The sequence below is a fragment of the Watersipora subatra genome, chromosome 5 (genome assembly GCF_963576615.1).
Source record: "Watersipora subatra chromosome 5, tzWatSuba1.1, whole genome shotgun sequence".
In the NCBI taxonomy this organism is placed as follows: Eukaryota; Metazoa; Bryozoa; class Gymnolaemata; order Cheilostomatida; family Watersiporidae; genus Watersipora; species Watersipora subatra.
The window spans coordinates 1731114-1750295 of NC_088712.1; the positions used below are offsets into that span (position 1 = coordinate 1731114).

At 33.9% G+C, this 19182-nt stretch overlaps 1 protein-coding gene across 1 annotated transcript; it reads right to left on the reverse strand.

The window, feature by feature from the left end:
• Positions 1-2459: 2459 nt before the first annotated feature.
• On the reverse strand, positions 2460-18432 carry LOC137396751 (ryncolin-2-like). Its single transcript, XM_068083060.1, has 7 exons — positions 18303-18432; positions 11875-11940; positions 11508-11726; positions 10828-10964; positions 7988-8114; positions 5968-6087; positions 2460-2611 (listed from the first exon to the last, which is right to left on the reverse strand). The coding sequence occupies exons 1-7, from the start codon at positions 18430-18432 to the stop codon at positions 2460-2462; spliced, it is 951 nt and encodes a 316-aa protein (XP_067939161.1).
• Positions 18433-19182: the final 750 nt, after the last annotated feature.

Below are 19182 nucleotides of genomic sequence, written 5' to 3' on the forward strand. Positions count from 1 at the left end.
TTCATAGAAGGGCAAATGCACATTTGTGTACTCTACGTTTAAACCCTTGGTATACTCTACATAGAAACCCTTTGTGTACTCTACATTAAAACACTTTGTATACTCCACATTAAAACCCTTTGTATACTCTACATTGAAACCCTTTGGTTACTCTACATTGAAACCTTTTGTGTCCTCTACATCGAAACCCTTTGTATACTCTACATTGAAACCCTTTGTATACTCTACGTTGAAACCCTTTGTGTATTCCACGTTAAAACACTTTGTATACTCCACATAAAAACCCTTTGCATACTCTACATTAAAACCCTTTGTATACTCTACATTGAAACCCTTTGTAATTAAATTTGTTAGAAAATTGTTATTAAATCTTTCAAACCTAACTTTTATCAAAATTAAGACTGGCAATTGAAACGCCGACCGACAGAGAATGGAACCATTAAGTTGTGCGCATTTCACGAAAAAATAACGTGCACATTTCACCAGTCTATAGCATTGTCGATTTGCCGAAGGTTTCTGTAATTAATGTAGAAGTACTGAAAGATAATCGTTTCTTCTTTCAAAGTAACTGATATTTCAGACACTTTTGAGTACTTTGGTGTTCTAACTGGTGTCCAACGCAGTGAAAGTACAGGAAATGACGATGATATTTTTTTAACGATTCTTATGAGATTGTAACAATATTTAGTTATAAGTTTGGATGACTATTGAAGTGTTATAGTCACACTAACAACATCGATGATGGGTAATATGTTACTGTTATTATTTTTTTGTAAATATTTTTACTTAATTTTACTTTTAATATTTCATTTATCCTATTGCAAGGGGGGAGATGTAAACATATAATCTTTTCCTCTCATTATTGCTGTTTGTCATGACCAAACACCTTTTTAAATAGATCTTCTAAAAAATCTATATCAATATCACAACTTCTTGATATTGTTAGCTATGAAGTTTAGAATTGTAAACAAAATTGCGCATTTGTTTTGTAGTATTACTATATTAATAATATTGGTTATTTTAATAATGTCAGTGCATTTTACTTCTAATATTGGCCAATATTGCATTTATCCTATTGAAGGGGAGAGATATAAACATATAATCTTTTCCTTTCATTATTACTGTTTGTTGTATATAATAACACCCAGTACATTACAGCTATCATTGCAGTTATCATATTGCACTGCAGGGCCATTTGACTGCAAATATTGCACTTCTCAACCATCAGTACCCTTTTTCTTTTCCAATATCACTTTGGTCGTGGGCTGTATGACACGGCAATTTCTAGTATATTTGATAAGAGCACACAGTCCAGTAATACACAACACACAGTCCTGTGATACACAACACACAAGGATTACAAAGATGCAGACATAAGGATCACAAAGAATCAGAAACAAAAACAAACATATGGGATTCAATTGCTGACCACCTTGAAAATTTTAAAAATTTATTTTTTTATTATTATTTGCGCATAACTTTATTACATTAAAACTTAATGTAAGTTAAATGGTATACACAACTCCTTAAACAATACTGTTAAAAAATATAAAGATCTTTTATGTGTTCTTGTAGCGTGCAATTCGTAAAAGTGCGATTGGCTTCTACAAAGGTCAAGGTTGTTTACGTTGCTGCCTAAATCGCTGTTTCATATCAAGGTAAATTTATTGTCAACTGAAAAAAAATGAGACAATATTATTTGATGTTTGTGAGAGTGCTTACGTTATCACTCACTAGAAAATCACTCAAGTTTGTTTGGGTACATGCCAGCAATTTTTCCGCGCTTCTCAAGACACCCACAATAAAATTGCCTTGTGTGTATTAGCTTTTCGATATATTGTTTTACATGCATGCTTACAGTTTAAAGTGTGTTAAATAATACATGCATGAGGCTCCATGTACAACATGCAATTGGCATTCCTTTGTTGATGGTATTCAAAGTTTATAATAGTAAGACTTATAAATGTCAGGTAGCCTGTCTGTCACCTACTTATCAGTATTATGGTAGCTGAGTAAGTATTTGATAGTGTATATCTTTCTTCGATCTGATGAATATGCATGAAAACCTTGGCACTGTCAGTAACAAAGTCTGGCCTTAGGTAAGGTGAGGTTTAACATGTGTTAATATGGAACACTGTTTAGCAGACGATCTGCTTAGGAAAAAAGCGGCCAAAATGACGGCGCCGCTAGAGAATACCTCTGCCTTATCAATGGAGCCTGAAGGCCGGATGGAGTGGCTGGAGTTCAGCATTCCGCAGGCCGATGAAGAACTGTATGGAAGACAGGAAGAGTGGGCCCTGCAGCTGTTAGAAGACAGCAGACAGTGGCAACGCATGACACTGCAGAAAAACCAGCACACCAGGTCCTAGCACCTGACAAGAGCAGACTGGGCATTTGAGGAGACCGAGGTGGCCAGGCTGGAGTTCAGTGCCCAGCACCAGCTGCTCTGCCCTCTCAATTCAGAGTGGACAGCCCTCAGGGCCTCCACTGGTGAAGTGTAATGGCATAGCACTGTGATCAGGGCTATAGCGACAGACCACCTGGCTACCATGGTCAAAGGACTGAGCCTTGAAAGCATAAAGGAAAGCTCCACCAGCAATAAGAACTCGGGCTACCAAAAGAAAAGATAAGGAACTGAGACAAAGACTGAGGGGTGAGAAGAAGATCAAGAAGTAACTGTGTGTAAAATAACTATATCATCACTAATACATCTATAATTTTTACTTTATTGTAAAGCATTACACTGTCAAAACTGAAATTATAAAATTCAATAATTTACATTTCTGTAATTTATAAGTATAGAATAATATTGATCAATTTACAGAGCAAAGGTACATACATATACATAAAACCATGGCCTGTGACACTGCCAAATATTGACAATTATTACAGTTATCTCTGGGAAGAAGAAGATAGATGAGTTAGAAGATAGAATAAAGGAGAATAAAATAAAACCTACCTATTGGTTTCCTTAAACCAGTTCAGTAGGTAAAGTAACAAAGTATGACATAACCCTTCCCAGTCTCCCTACTAACTAAGCTCCTGTTGAGCGTCTGCTTATAAAATATGTTGTGTCTAGCGTATGAAGAGTGTCAGTGTGTAGGCTTCATTTGTACGTTAGCCGGAAGGTCAATTTATACATAAAACAACTTCAAACCTTTTACATTAGTTCAAGCAAGTTTATTGTAGAAAGTGATATGCATATCTCTTCTATATGCTCTTCCGTATGCTCTTCTATAAACAAATTTGCGTTGCCGCTGCAACGGACAGTAATTTCAACAACCTACACAACATATATGGTTGCTAGCAACAACAAAACAAACTGAAACTGACAACAACCTATACAGCATATTTGGTTACTAACAATAACTGAACAAACTGAAACTAACAGCAACCTACACAACATATATGGTTGCTAGCAACAACAAAATAAACTGAAACTGACAACAACCTATACAGCATATTTGGTTACTAGCAATAACTGAACAAACTGAAACTAACAACAACCTACACAACATATATGGTTGCTAGCAACAACAAAACAAACTGAAACTGACAACAACCTATACAGCATATTTGGCTGCTAGCAATAACCAAACAAAGTGAAATTAACAACATTCAATATAACATATCGTAAAACCTCTAATTGAACGTCACCTCTTTTTGAATGCCGCCGCTAATTGACTGCCACCCTGAGAGAAGGGTTGAAAAATAGACTGCCACTCTCCAATTGAACGCCACCATGATTGACCACCACTTTGGCATTATTTTATCTTTACGAGCCCATAATATCAACTGACCAGTAGAAAAGTGTACACAAAATCGAATTATTAATGAATTGTTCATATCACAAACAATTTATTATCTCGCTATCCAATTCCAAAGATTTTTGTTTTCTTTTGTTAAAACTTTAAAAGCGGCACCATCGGAATAATCAATAACGGTTTCAGGCTAGTAGTAGTTCTCTGTTTAACACGGTCTTTCTACTTCGAAGAAGCCTACATATAAAAACGGCTTAATTTTACGACAGTAGATGAACTTTCATAGCAACGCTATAGAAGTGATTACTATCTCAAGCTAATAGTGGTCCTTGCTTAACGCGGTTCTAATCCTTTGAAGGACATGCGTACAAATACCCGATTGCAAGTTTTGGACCAAAGGTTACTTTTACTAAGCAAACTTTTACTAGTTGTGTTTGTACTAAATGCAGCGCGTGAAAGCTATGCTAAAATATGTTTGCACGCTAACATCGACTAGTTCAGCAGTGCAAAAGAAGAGTTGAAGTCAGAGGATGTTACAAGAAGTATTGGGAAACTACAATATGTTTGTTCCATTCAAGCAAGAGTCAGAACGCAGCTATCCGAGCAAACGATAGAAATACTTTTGTGTTGAAAACCTTAATTTTTGTTTCTGCATGTAATATAAGTATGATTCATTTATTTCAATTGTTCATAATATAAATATTTGTATCATTTGATAGATTATTATTGTATAATTTATAAATATCCTTGCAGCTTTCTTAACATGGTTTACGATGGAACGATGCTCATAACTCCACTTATTATGCACATAAAAAGTTAGTTTTGGCTGTAAATTGAAGCAAACATATGAAAGAGTGCAATGAGCTTTTATTTTATTTGTCACATCATTTCCGGATTTGTGACATCACCAAAAACTGTATTGGTGACGCCATGAATGTGAAAATAACGTCACAAAAAATTTATTAGTGATGGTCATTTGCGGATTCGTGACGTCACAAAAACAATTATTTGTGACGCCATTTCCGGATCCGTGATGCCACAAAAGTTTATTAGTGATGGTCATTTTTATAAATGGTCATAAAATCAAATAAAGATGTAAATTAAAAATATGTCTTCAAATTCAAAATGAAATAAAAATTGAAAACTCAAGCCAATTGCAAAGAAGAACACAGGCTATAATCTCATCACATGTCAATTGCACACAATAGATATCAACTAATAAATATATTTCTCGATGCACATTTATTAAGAGATCTTTGACATGTTAGAGACAAGTTGACAAGTTTATTGCATCCAACAGGTTTAATATCGTTCCAACGAAAAAAGAGAGCAAAATATAGGCGATGTTCGTTTCACCCGCAATAGCGCTAGATTTTCCTTCCAAAAAGTCTGACGAGCCATTTGGAAAAATACACCGCCAGCTTCTCTTTGAACACCTCCTCTAATTGACCGCCACCATAGAAGAAGGGTTGAAAAATAGAGCGCCATGGCGTTCAATTAGATGTTTTACGCTGTTTGGTTGCTAGCAATAACAAAACAAACTGAAACTAACAAAATCAATAAAACACATAACGTTGCTATTGATAACAAAATTAACTGAAACAAGTTTCAGCAGCAAACAAAAGAAAACAAATAATCGTCCTTCTTTTTATAAAGCAATACAGTGAATTAAATTATTGGAGTATCGATAACTTATTCATGCTCATATGCATGATGCTTGATTTTACATTTTCAAAAGGGTCTCCACATTACTAAAACGAGTGACAGAAATTTTAAATGTGTTGTTGGTCATTTTAATTGTCATTATATTCATTATTGTCGTAGTAATGAGTTTAAATTTGACAAAAAACTATCAGCTCTCTAATAAACTTGTGAATATTTTAATAAGTTGATTTATGGTGCTTTACCCAGAATGCATGGTGTTTGGACAGCAGCCATATTTTACTCAACAAATACAACTTCACCTACAATAGTGAGAGAAAGTGCGTTTGTTATGTTATATATTTGATTTTAGACAAAATCATAAAAGACTTATAAGAGTGTTTATGGTGACATCATCAGACAACCAACATATACTATAATTATAAATATAATACATGTATATTAGAGTTCCAACAGAGTCATGTTTGTACATCATAAAGTCAATAGAGTTTAGTAACTAGTTAGTTGTGTCTATCGACTAGAGTTGATACAACTTAATCTCTACTGACTCTCATCATTGATTCTTTTAGCTGGTATAAGGGATACCAGAAGATTGAAGCACCGCCACTATTATCATATCCACCATTGAGGTTAGACCACGCACAACCACTGTACCACCAGGCACCTGCAATATACACAATTCTATATGTTTACAATCCAAATAAATGCTCTCATCTGTTTATGCTATATATAATGTGTAGCCAGTGTTTCTGGCCGCTAACTTTATAATAACATTGCATTAATTTCCATTAAATATTTAGTTATGAGCTATTCTCCTAATATGTTTATGGAGTTTATTATTAATTTTAAGTGAGACAGACAGCTATTTTAAAATAAAACTTTAGTAATTTTAAATGTTAACAGCCGGTATCTGCTCACTAGGAAGTGTTTTACTGCAGGTAACTTGTATAAGAATCTGGTTTAAATTATTCATAGTTTGATGTTTAAGGTTAAAGTTCATATGATGATTTAAAGTATATGGTTTAAACTCATACAATCTCTCAAACCTGCATTCAGACACCAACTGTCAGATCTAGCTGACCAGCTGTCATCACCATACAATATCATGGTACAGATAGATAAGGATTTTGACTAAACATATAAATTAAATGCAACTTTTAAGTAGCCGATACAAGTTACAATTGATTGTCAACAATGATAATTAAGAATTTATCGATAATTGTTGGCAATTTATTGCAATAATAACTTATTATTATCTTTAAATGTAATTTGTTTTCTTTATTTGATTATGCGCAATACGGTTTCCACAAATAATGTTATACTATAAAGCTCAATAAGTCATATGATAATATAAATACTCCCGTAACGAAAGCTATATTAAAACAATTACTCTTATTTGAATATAAAGTCAAACCGCGTCATACAACCTTAATACATATTTGGCGTGAAATCATATGTCAAAGTGCTTGTATCTCAATGCAATATTTTCTCTACAAATTAACTAAATAAAAATGAATTTGTTTGCATACTAAGGAACAAACACCTAAAACAGGAAAAATTGATGAAAAAAATACCTTTTTAAATGTTGTAATTAACTATCTATGCTCACAAAGTAACAATTACCTATTTAGTGGTTATGATTTGCAATAAAATGTAACATTACTGAGTACAGTACTGTTTGGAGTGTTTAACTTTGAGACAGATTTAATGGCTAACAGCGAAGTAAAAGAGACTTGAATGTTTGTTTTTCAATAAGTTAGACTAGCGTGAGGCTGCGTAACATAACTGGAACTTTAAATTTCATATAAATGAATTTAAATTTAAAGTTTCCGTTATGTTACGTGCTGCATCATGCTAGTCTAGTGTATCAAACACAAAGCTGTAAAGTCTCTTTCACTTGGCCGTTAACCAATGTAAATGAATTTAGTCAAACACTTAAAGCTAAGTTTTATTCTTTTAATAAACTTAAATTTTGTCATCGTCCTAATTTTTTAATTACCAGCTTCTGGCTCGGTGACTTTTTGGAGCTCTCACTGTAACTATTAGCCAACTTTTTGGTACTTTTTTCACTAAATCAACAAAATAAATTGAGTGATGCTGTTCTCGAACACAGCCTGTCGCATACTTGGCCATCTGATGACCATTGACAACCTGTTGTAAGTTCATATCTTAAAGGTTTCTCGTATCTCTAAGTAGTAACTGACTCAAAATTTTGCTGATATCTCCATTTGCTTGTATCTTGGGGCACTCGTTTGTTGAGGTATGATTGTACTACATTCGCTTAGCCCGCATTCCTAGCTGCTAAATTTATAGCAACGTTATGCAGTTTACTAGTAATAAGTTAAATATTCACTAGCTATCTTATGCTATCACCTGATATATACACTCCATGATAGACACTCTAACTAGTTCTGTTATAATAATAGGCCTTGTAGAGTTAATAGTGTTTATATAGTATAAAATAACTAGTTATCAGGTAATAGTAGTATTAGGAAACATATAATTATAATTATGTTTATATGAGCTGTGAAAAGATGGACAGCTACATACAAGTTTATACCTACCATGCCGTAATGTTGCACATTCGCCACTCGATTCATCATGGTCTCTGTCCTTTGTAGAGAAGGACATACCATTGGAGTAGGAGAGACAGGACTCGCCAAGACTCCCATTATATGCTACACTGCTAACCTGTTGGTAAGATACATAAGCACATAATATAATACAAATTAATATAGTGGAAAAAGACAAATCTACAATAAATAATTTATTAATTAGCATGAATAGTACATTCAAAGAAATAATAACTTTGAGCATTAGAACTTTATTATTTACCAAAATTTGAATTTTAGTAAAAAAAAACATCTTGTTATAGTTTAAAGATCAAGTTTTATAAAAAACAAAACTTTTAACAATTTTTTTAATTGTTTAAAGAATGACTCTATAAATTCCACAGCAAAGAAAATTGTATATTATGCATTCTATTATTTTGATAATTTTATGAAAGTGTAAATGTACCTTTTTGTACCTTACATTTAAACCCATTATGTACTCTATATTAAAACTAACTGTGCACTATGCATTAACTGGGTTTAAATGCTTCGAACAGATCGGAGCATTTTTTGCTCTGAATCCTAGAAACAATCAAGTTCAAATGAAGTTGATGCCATTTTGATTAGTAAAATTGGTGTAAAGGCATTTGCATTGAACCTACTATTTAAAATCACAGAAACTCTCACAGCGGATGGATTTGAATTAATAACAATTGATAATACCAAATTAAGCTTATCAATTACCCAATTAAGCTTTCCCGGTGGAAGTAAAAAAAAGTCAGTGCATTTCAATACACAATCACGTGGGTCTATTATAGATACTATTGCTAACGATAAGTTGCTTATACAACAATAATGAGATAATTATATTTTTATTTTTTTATTACGCAAGTCATTAAACAAATGAACCTGCTGCTTTTACCGACTCCCACTGCACTGTTCTTAGGCTTCACGCTTCAAGTGTTGAAACATTTTTTTGGCTAAAACTGATTGTCATTCATGCAGCCTTTGATGTAATAATTGTATAGCAAGTAGTACATTCCACTGCTGTTTTGTAGTATAGAGGGGTACTCATATTATCAATAATAAAAAAATTCTGATCAGATATCTTGGCTGAGTTAGTACAACAAGTGTATGATGCATTAATGGAAAAGTGACCTAGACCTAAAAGTGAGTATATCTTAACAAGTTCTGTTTTAAAGTGTACATAGCTAGTCTTGGAAAATTGATAAAGTGCAACTTTGAATCATGGAAACGGTATAGTGCAAGTTTGTCAGCAGAGGACAACTCCGAATCTATTCTATGCATAGAAATCCAGTGATTAAAACCCTTTGTTACTTATGCATACAAATCTATTAAATTTTGCACATTAGAAGAGTATGAATTGAAGCCTTACAAGCAGCTATATTTTTTCAATTGAAAATCAGTTTTTATCGTTATAACACTTTTAATGAAAATACTAACTGAATAAAGGTATTCTACAAACCAAATTGCTAATTTACTGTTTAGTGAGAGCTGCAAGTTTCAATTTACATCAGATATAGCGAGTTAGAATTTTCTTTTTATGATATTTTATCAAGCAAAAGGGACATAGAATTATTGCATTTATTTAAAAGCGCACTTTGATATTGGTCTTTTGACACGACCATTGTTTTTCGATAGAGTTATGCTTTTAAAGTATGTGTGTCACGTCATATGGTTAAATATATACCATAAATAATCTAAAGCTAACTATGACCCAAATTAAAAGAGAAAAGTTGTAATAGGTTGAGAAAAGATAACTCCTACAGTATATATATTTGTAATAACTGGTTAGTTCACATACTAATTACGATGTGTTATGGGCATTGTTTAGATAGGTGAGAAGTGATATCAACTTAAGGGAATATGTCCACTCATGTTTCTTTGTTAGGTCTATTATTATTATTAATATTATTAAATGTTAATTTAATATTATTATTATTAATATATTATATGAATTTTCATCATGAATTTTATCAGCTAGTTTTTACTTAGTCTAAGTTTTGAAGTTTTAGTTTTAGTTATTAATAACTTTGTGAATATAAAATACAGATAATTTACTCAGTGTGAGGCAGAGGTAACACTCACTGGGTAGGTCCAATTATATACATATAATTATTGGTAGACCAACAACATTAAGTTAACTGATGATCAAAGAAGGTATGTCTATGTGTAAGAGAACGCTTATAGAACAGTTTATTTGCAAGAATATAATGTAGATCCCTTTTAGTGTTCAAAATTATTTCAATATTTTCTATCCAGATTAACAAATCAGAGCTACTGTATATAATTCTTACCGACTGTCGATTGACTGTCATCTTGAACTAAACTTGCAAATGCACCTCTTTTTACCAGCTTAATATACAGTGTGTCTATTTATCACTTTTATCCAATTCCATTCATTTCTCCATGTCCTTACATATTCACACTCAGTTTGTAGTTGTCCTCTCACTGCTAGCATACATTCATTTCCATATGTACCTAAGAACTACATTATGTACTCACATTTATCTTGTAGTTGTCTCTCTCCTTTGCTATCTCTTTCTCTCTCCTTTTTACCCTCCCTCTCCCTCTCCTTCTCTCTGTCACTGTCTTTCTCTTTCTCTCTTTTCCTCTCTCCTTCTCTCTTTCCCTCTCTCGCTTTCTCTTCCTCTCACTTTCACTCTTTCTCTCGCTCTCTTTCTCTCTCTTTTATTCTTTCTCTACTAGCTTACATTCATTTCCATTTGTCCCTATGTACTATGCACTTGCATTTTTATTAACGTTGTCTCTCTCACTAGGCCTGCTAGCATACGTTTACTTATGTATATCGGTATGTACTATGTACTAACCTTTAGCTTGTAATTGTCTCCCTCACTCCCAATTAAAAAGCTAGACCAGGCTCCTGACTGTGTAGTTCCATTAGTGAGTTTGATAAGAATGTTCAGCCTTCTATTAGTCTGAGTTAATGCATGGAGCTTGTCTAGTCCTGAAATATAGCAATCATAAAGCTAAAATTAACACATATAGTAGTAATTAATAATGGTGTACATATGGCGGCAGACCTTCTGTAATACATTATGAAAGAAATTACCTGGTTTCCTAGCTCATAGAGGTCAGTTCAGTTGTTATTTGTCATGCTAAAACTTTGACTAATAATATATGTTATTAGGAGTTGAATAGGAGCAAACTTGAGTTTGAAAATGGACTTGGATGCACAGAAAAATAGGAAAGGGATCTTTAGATTGTTTTATTACTAAATTATATATTTAACAGTGAAAAAGAAAAAGTTAGATGTTGAATAGACCTACTTATACTATAATTGTTAAAGTTAAACACAGAATAAATCAAAGATTACAGAATGTTTATATATTCAGAGCAACAAGAAATTAATAGTAATGTTATGTTATATATTGCTCTCTTTGTTAGGTTTACTTTTTAAACACTTCACGCTGAACAAACCAAGAAACTATCTACGAAAAAATATTTAGTAATAATATTATTAAAGAGAAACTAAATTTAATATTCTTACCCAGCCAGTACTCTCCAGTCATCTTGCCAAATCCCTCTTTGTAGTGCAACCAATCTTGGTAAAAATCAACGCTGCCATCAAAACGTTTTTGGAAAACAGTCCATCCATGACCATCAAGAAAATCACACCAAACAGGAAATGGTTTTACGCTGTAGGTAGATGGATCTATTAGGTATACTCCAGAGGTAGTTGCTCCACGTTCATAATGCTCCTGACAATCTATTAAAGTATTAAACAAATTAATTGAAAAACTATTATTTTTTGCGTTGTTTAGTAAATACATAAATAGCAATTAATCACAGGGTAACAGAGTTTAATTTTAATTAGATAAAGAGAAGCAGCTGAGTGTGAGGTAAGTAGAGATTACCTTTGCTTACGGACAATGTTGTTGTTGCTGCTTCATCTTTGGTAGCGGCTAATGTCGACCTGGCTTCTGTAAACAGAACTGGATTTAAAGTTACTTGAATCATGAAATGTTTCTATGCATGCATTTAAACATTCCAAATTAAAGTAAAGCTCAGTACAATAAAAATGCATAACTACTCTCAGTGTTCTAAGTTTAACAGACTAAGTTTCCTGTGTAAAATTCTTTTTCTGAACTTGGTTAGAAATCATTTTTGTTTGTCGAAATGTTGTGGTCTTTTTATAACATCTGCTGTTGATCTTTACATTTTAGTAGACCAGGTAAATATTTAGTTACGCAGTTTGGAATATGATAGTTTGTATCAGTTCAGTATTTTGGAGAAAATTATCAGCAGGCTTCAAAATATTTAACAGTAGGTACAATATGGAATTAATTTAAAAGCAACCAGTGAAGCTCTACACAAAGCAATGTCATTTTTTAAAGAAACATGTATTACCTGGGGTGGTAGATGAGCTGGTCTCCACAGCATGACTAGTTTGAGCATCAGAACTACATGACGTCAGAGTTCTCAGCAAATTATTGTAAGCAATTTTTGCCGCTTTCAAATGTAGCGATGTGAATTCATCATGGTAAAGTTCACGTTTAAATCTGATGAGGTCCGGACATTCAGTTTTCAATATTTGGTGTATAGCGTAGATTTGATGTTGATAAAAGAATAACTCTTGTTCAATCGTGTCGGGTCCAATAACATTAGATTGTGCAGCTGATATTAGCAGAGTGAGCAGCGTGATTTGTAGAAGAACAGCCATGGCAGCGTAGCACGGCTACTAATGACTCTGCAGGCCCACTTTATCTATTTATATACTGACAAGCTTGGGAGACATATAAGCTGGTATCTAACCCCGCCAGTAGTATATAGAGAGCAGATCTACACACAAAAGTGACGGATCCAGCGGGGGGATAGAAAAAGGGGGTTGTGAATTAAATTGGCTAGGGGTGTAGATTGAATCGTGTGGAGTTGAATGAGATGTTGGGGTTTGGGGGGAAATTGTGGTGTAGAGTAGGGGGTTGAATTCGAGGGGTTACGGATCCGCTCCTGGCGTAATCGGCGGATTATCTGTGGATGAGTCATCGGATTAGCGGGGGATGAGTCATCCGATTGAATGCGGATTATCGCGGGATTAGTCGGGGAATCGTCGCGGATTAGTCGGGCGAATCGTCGCCGATTATCGGTGGAATAGTGGGGGTGAATATCTGGGACATCGAGGGCTGGATGGTTTTCCGGAGTGGATCTCGCGGATTATCGAGGAGAGCGAGAGATTACCTAGCGGATGAGTGAGGGGGTTAATATCTGGGACACCGAGGGGTTGATTTTCCGGAGATTGTTATATATTTGAAACATGGAATATATATGAGAAAGTGTTTATGTGCAAAGTGGAGAATGTTATATATTTGAGAACATTGAATATATATGAGAAAGTGTTTATGTACAAAGTTATTTTTTTTTTGAAGATTTGATGTTTTTGTAATGTTGAAGCTCTTGAATGGTTAAGAATTTTAAGGATTTTTTATTTTCGGTTTTTTATATATGTTGAATGAATGATCAGTTTTATTACAAAATTATTCACTTTAAAAGATATATTTATATGTATTATTCATTATTTCCATCATCATTTCGTTTCAATAAAAATAAAATAGTTTATGTTTAACTTGAAATTTATGAAATGTACAAGTAGATAAGTCACAATAAAGATAATATAGTATAAATGAAACATTGAATATATATAAGAAAATGTTCATGTACATTCTTTAAAACGAAGTGTACAAGTAGATAAGTCAGAATAAAGATAATATAGTATAAATGAAACATTGAATATATATAAGAAAATGTTCATGTACATTCTTTAAAACGAAGTTTGTATCGAGTTGTTCATCAATCACTCATCGTCATCGGAAATAAGTGAGATAGAAGGATCCTTTTTGCATTGTACCGAACTCTCGTAAAATCTGCTTGCTTCTTCATGTCCCATGACTACTACATCGTAGTATTCGCGAGTATTGTGAGATGTTACTAGCCCCTTGTATATAATGATACCCAGATAATTTTCTTTCAACGAAAGGGCACATCTCGAAGGCATCGTTACAGTTCCTTGAACTTCCTCTCCATCAACTTTGGTTGAAAACGCTACAGTTGGTACCACATCCACATTGCCTTCACCATCTTTGTATTCATTTGCTCCAACATTGTGATAATGGAAAATAGATGGTGCTTTGAACTCCTTGAGAATCTCGAAATGTTGTATAAGTTTTTCAAGTTTCTTCGATCTCAGATTGGCTAGAGTACGTTTCATGTCTGAGGGAGTTGAGGTTCCTTATGTTACTCTTCTTAAGTCATGGTAACTTCCCTGTCCATTAGCCTTAGGTTTTAATCCAAGATATACCATAATACTTGGATAAGATAGCGATCCATCCAGAAATCGTTTTGGAGCAAATACAGCAGTAGATTTACTAATCCCATTTTCCACATAGTTGAAGTGAATGATACAGCACGCTCCATGGATCGAATGAGCTTCTTCCGTTTTTGTCACCTCCATAATCAATCCTATTGAAAGATCTGACATTCTCTGCAGTGATTTTGCTTCCATTAAAGTAGCCTTACTTAATGTTCTTAACTTGTCTGCCACATCTTTTACCCTTTGCTCCAAATTCGTTTCGATTTGGTTGGATTTCTTCTTCTTCGTTGAAGGAGTCGTGTTAGAAAGAGTTACAGGTGAAATTCTCTTTTTCGTCATCTTCACTGAACTATTCGATCCAGGTTTTATCACTCCAGATTGAGTATTATCCTCCATAGTTGTGTAGTGCGTTAATTCTCTGAGTTTGAATGAAGAACTGATATCGTTTCAGTAAAATTCTGCTGGTCATATACAATTCTCCTCATCAAATGATTAATGAGTTTTGATAAATTTAGTTGCATCATCCATAATATCAGAAGACTTTTCGCGAAATTGAAAATCGCGAGATTCAATTTCGCGAAAGTTGAATATATAATATATAATGTGTAATTTCGCGAAATCCAATTTCGCGAAATTCACTTTTCGCGAAATTCAATTTCGCGAAAGTTGACTATATAATATATATAATGTGTAATTTCGCGAAATCCAATTTCGCGAAATTCACTTTTCGCGAAATTCAATTTCGCGAAAGTTGACTATATAATATATATAATGTGTAATTTCGCGAAATCCAATTTCGCAAAATTCACTTTTCGCGAAATTCAATTTCGCAAAAGTTGACTATATAATATATATAATGTGTAATTTCGCGAAATCCAATTTCGCGAAATTCACTTTTCGCGAAATTCAATTTCGCGAAAGTTGACTATATAATATATATAATGTGTAATTTCGCGAAATCCAATTTCGCGAAATTCACTTTTCGCGAAATTCAATTTCGCGAAAGTTGACTATATAATATATATAATGTGTAATTTCGCGAAATCCAATTTCGCGAAATTCACTTTCGCGAAATCCAATTTCGCGAAAGTTGAGTGAGACAAGTTGGATTAGAAGTGATTTATAGCTTTTGTGCAGGTTCCACCTCCTTGAACTTGACTAGTATAAATACAGCCAAGTTTGATGGACTCACCATTATCGAGAGTTTTTTTCGAACTATTTCTATACCTAACTGGATTATATATCTCACAAAAGTTTGGATTAATTCTACAATTTGGATATCTACGTATAATCTTCTCTCAGAACTTTGGATTATATTTCTTCGAACTAACTGGATTATATATCTCACAAAAGTTTGGATTAATTCTACAATTTGGATATCTACGTATAATCTTCTCTCAGAACTTTGGATTATATTTCTCCAAACTAACTGGATTATATATCGCACAAAAGTTTGGATTAATTCTACAATTTGGATATCTATGTATAATCTTCTCTCAGAATTTTGGATTATCTCTGTTTCACTGGATTATATTTCTCCGAACTAACTGGATTATATATCTCACAAAAGTTTGGATTAATTCTACAATTTGGATATCTATGTATAATCTTCTCTCAGAACTTTGGATTATCTCTGTTTCAGTGGATTATATATCTCCGAAATTTGAATACATCAAGGAAATGTATCCGGCATCTTCCCATTCAGAAGGAGACTGGAGCAAATCTGATGAGGTGAGTTGATTTACAATAATTGGTGGAAAAAATTTTTAATGAATGAATAAATGTAGAGAGAATAGTAAAATGAGATTTTTAATTCTTGGCAGCTGGAAATCTTCCTCAAAGATGTTCAAGCTTTCACGAGAGCATAATTTAATTTCATCGGAAAATTCTGCTCCTTCCACTTCAATTGATAATAGAGAAAGAAGCAGAAGTAGGGCAAGAAGTGTATCATCCGTTTCAGCTAATAAATATATCTGCTTAGAATGTTCGACTTCATTTAACAAAAAATCAAACCTCAAAAGACATGTTAAACACATTCATCTCCAATCGAATGAAAGTTCAGAATCGTTTACAACATCAACTAATGATTCTTCGGAACAATATCACGAATATGATGATGATGATGATGCCTCGATTATTATACAAGTTTCCAATCCCCCTTTCATTTTCGAAAAAGTAAAGATTGTTTCTCATCATTCTTCATTTCGTTCTGCTTCAACTCAAATTGGAAGAGGAGATCTTAGTCGATCTAAGATAACAGTAACTCCTATTACTCGAAATCTTGCTGATGATGAATCCGATGAATCAGATGTATCAGAAGAAGAAAATACAAATGAAATCGAAGAAAATAGATATTTATCTGATCAACCTACAAATCAAATCGAAAGAAACGAAAATGAAGTGGACGCTGATGATGACAATTTAGTTGGTATTAATGATAGAGTCGAGCCCATCGTTCCTATCGAAAATGAAAGAGAACAAGATAATCAGGATATCATTCCTGTTAACCCTTTAGCGACCGCGAGGTTACGATGGAAAAACCACTAGCGTACCAGCCAATAACTGGCGCGATTTGAGTTTTCGACATGACCGCATAGAAACTGCAGTAACTTACATCAAAATTGTGGCAGTTACATAAATTGACATGCATAGGAAAGCTGAGAAATTTATCTACAAGCTGATGCTTCTTCTATGTAGATAGCTTGCAAATATTTACCAACAGAAGTCTCAATTTGCTGAAGCAACGATTTTTTTATTTTTGTACGTCATTTCTAATTGTATTTTTCTATTTGATAAAGGCAATTGACAGTGTTGTCTAAATAATTCTTGCATAGATTCATATCTTCACAACAATTTGCAAAAAAAACTGGACGTCAAAGAGCATTGAAAGTGTAGATATGAGCTCCGTTACAATGCAGGAGCGCCTTTCCAAATTTTCACCGCGTGACCCTAACGACCTGCGAAAATCGAGGCTTGACATGGCCGATTAAAAATTGGCAATAACTCGCATGCAAATTAGCATGGAGCTATAAATGAATATGCATTTGAAAGCTTAAAAATTTCTCAACGGACAGCCATTTATTCCCTGCAAATCGGCTGTGCACACTTTAGTCAAAAATCTGATTTAACAAAGTTGTCACCTCTTTATCATGAAATATCGATTACAAATATATTTTTAAAAGCAATATCTCTGCCAAAACTGGTTTATGATAAACATATGCACGGTGTCATATGTCTACAAGTTAGCAAAAAAATTGGGTTATTCAAGCACATCAAAAGTTGAGTTAGGTGCTTGTGCATTGCGGGAGCAGACCTTCGAAATGCTCATATCGCAATGGCGATAAGCAGTGCAACTGTTACCCGACATGGCTTCTCAAACTCTGCTATAACTCTCGTGCAAATTGGCATAAGACTGCAAATGAATATGCATCTGAAAGCTGAGACATTTTCCTTCAAGCAGCTTGTCGAGACTGCAACTTGAGATGAATATATTCACAGATATGATTTTTTACTGGCAGATTTATGTGCATTTCTTGAAATTATAGATTCAAGTAACAATTTTGCATATAAACTCATTGCACGGATTCAGGTGTGATGCAGCTAAGATCAATGTGTGCTGCAGCAAGGATTAACTGGTTGTGCACAAGAATTGAGTGGTGAGCCTGTACTCACACACTTTGTGAAACAGCAAAAGACAGGAAGCAACATTTATTATGAGCAGTTACAGCAAATGATGGAGAAATCATTCTGCTAGATGGCAAAGCAATATGAGAACTGAACTCTTTTGATAAGGTGGGTGATAAGAGCAATGGGCATCAAATACAACATATCAATACACAACAAATACAATAGATAATGACATTTCAGCGAACGTATGTACAAAAGCTAGCAATACAAAGCGAGGAAGCATTTGCAGAAACTAAATAAAATACAATTTGTAAATAAATTTATTTTGCTTGGTCGGGATCAAAATATGACTCGCATAGAGATATTCCACAAGAGAATCTGCTGCCGGTACCTTCAGCTTTACTTGCTCATCACCCATGTATACAGACAACTTGTGCACATAGCCAGAGACAGCATCGGAGAGCAAATAACTTTGATCCATATCTGTTAGATGGAATACACTGTCTGAAGTAGAGCCGGCCTTTCCATGCCAGCAAGCTTTCATCTATAGATAGAAATTTATCAGGCAGCAAAACAGAATATAACCAGTCGCATATCATGGCAAAAACATTTTTCAACTTGAACAATTTATTGCCAGCCGGGTCTTCAAAATTGTCTGTAAAAGGTAAACTTGCTTCTATTTTTCTTTCTACTTTCAATTTTATTAAAAATCCGCGTAGATGATGAAGGATTGTGGACCAGTAAGACAACAGAGTATGCTTTTTGAGAATACCTATATGCAAAACTAAACCAATAACTCGTCACATATATTTATCATCAACAGGCTCCGAAGCATCGCGATGGTTTTGAAAGCCATATTTATTCGTTTCGTTAAATATTACATTTATCATGGCCAATGTTATAAAAAGCTTCAAATAATAAAAAATACTTACCTGTTTAAGTATTCGAACTTATCTCCTGCCATGCTGTCATCAAAATGTAATTATTTTGGTTTTAAATCAGCTCCTCTTTGATATCCGTCATTATTCCCTGTTTCAACGCCGGCCGTTTCAATCCCACTTTCGCAATCCAATTCACTCTGGCGATCTTCTTTTTCACTTTCATCGTCTTCCCCACATTCTTCTGAACTGAAATCCTCTTCTTCACTTTCGAACCAGTCGATATCATCCTCTAAACATATTTTTTAGCCGAGCTCAAATAATTACGAACGTACATGTTGATCAGCTTTCCA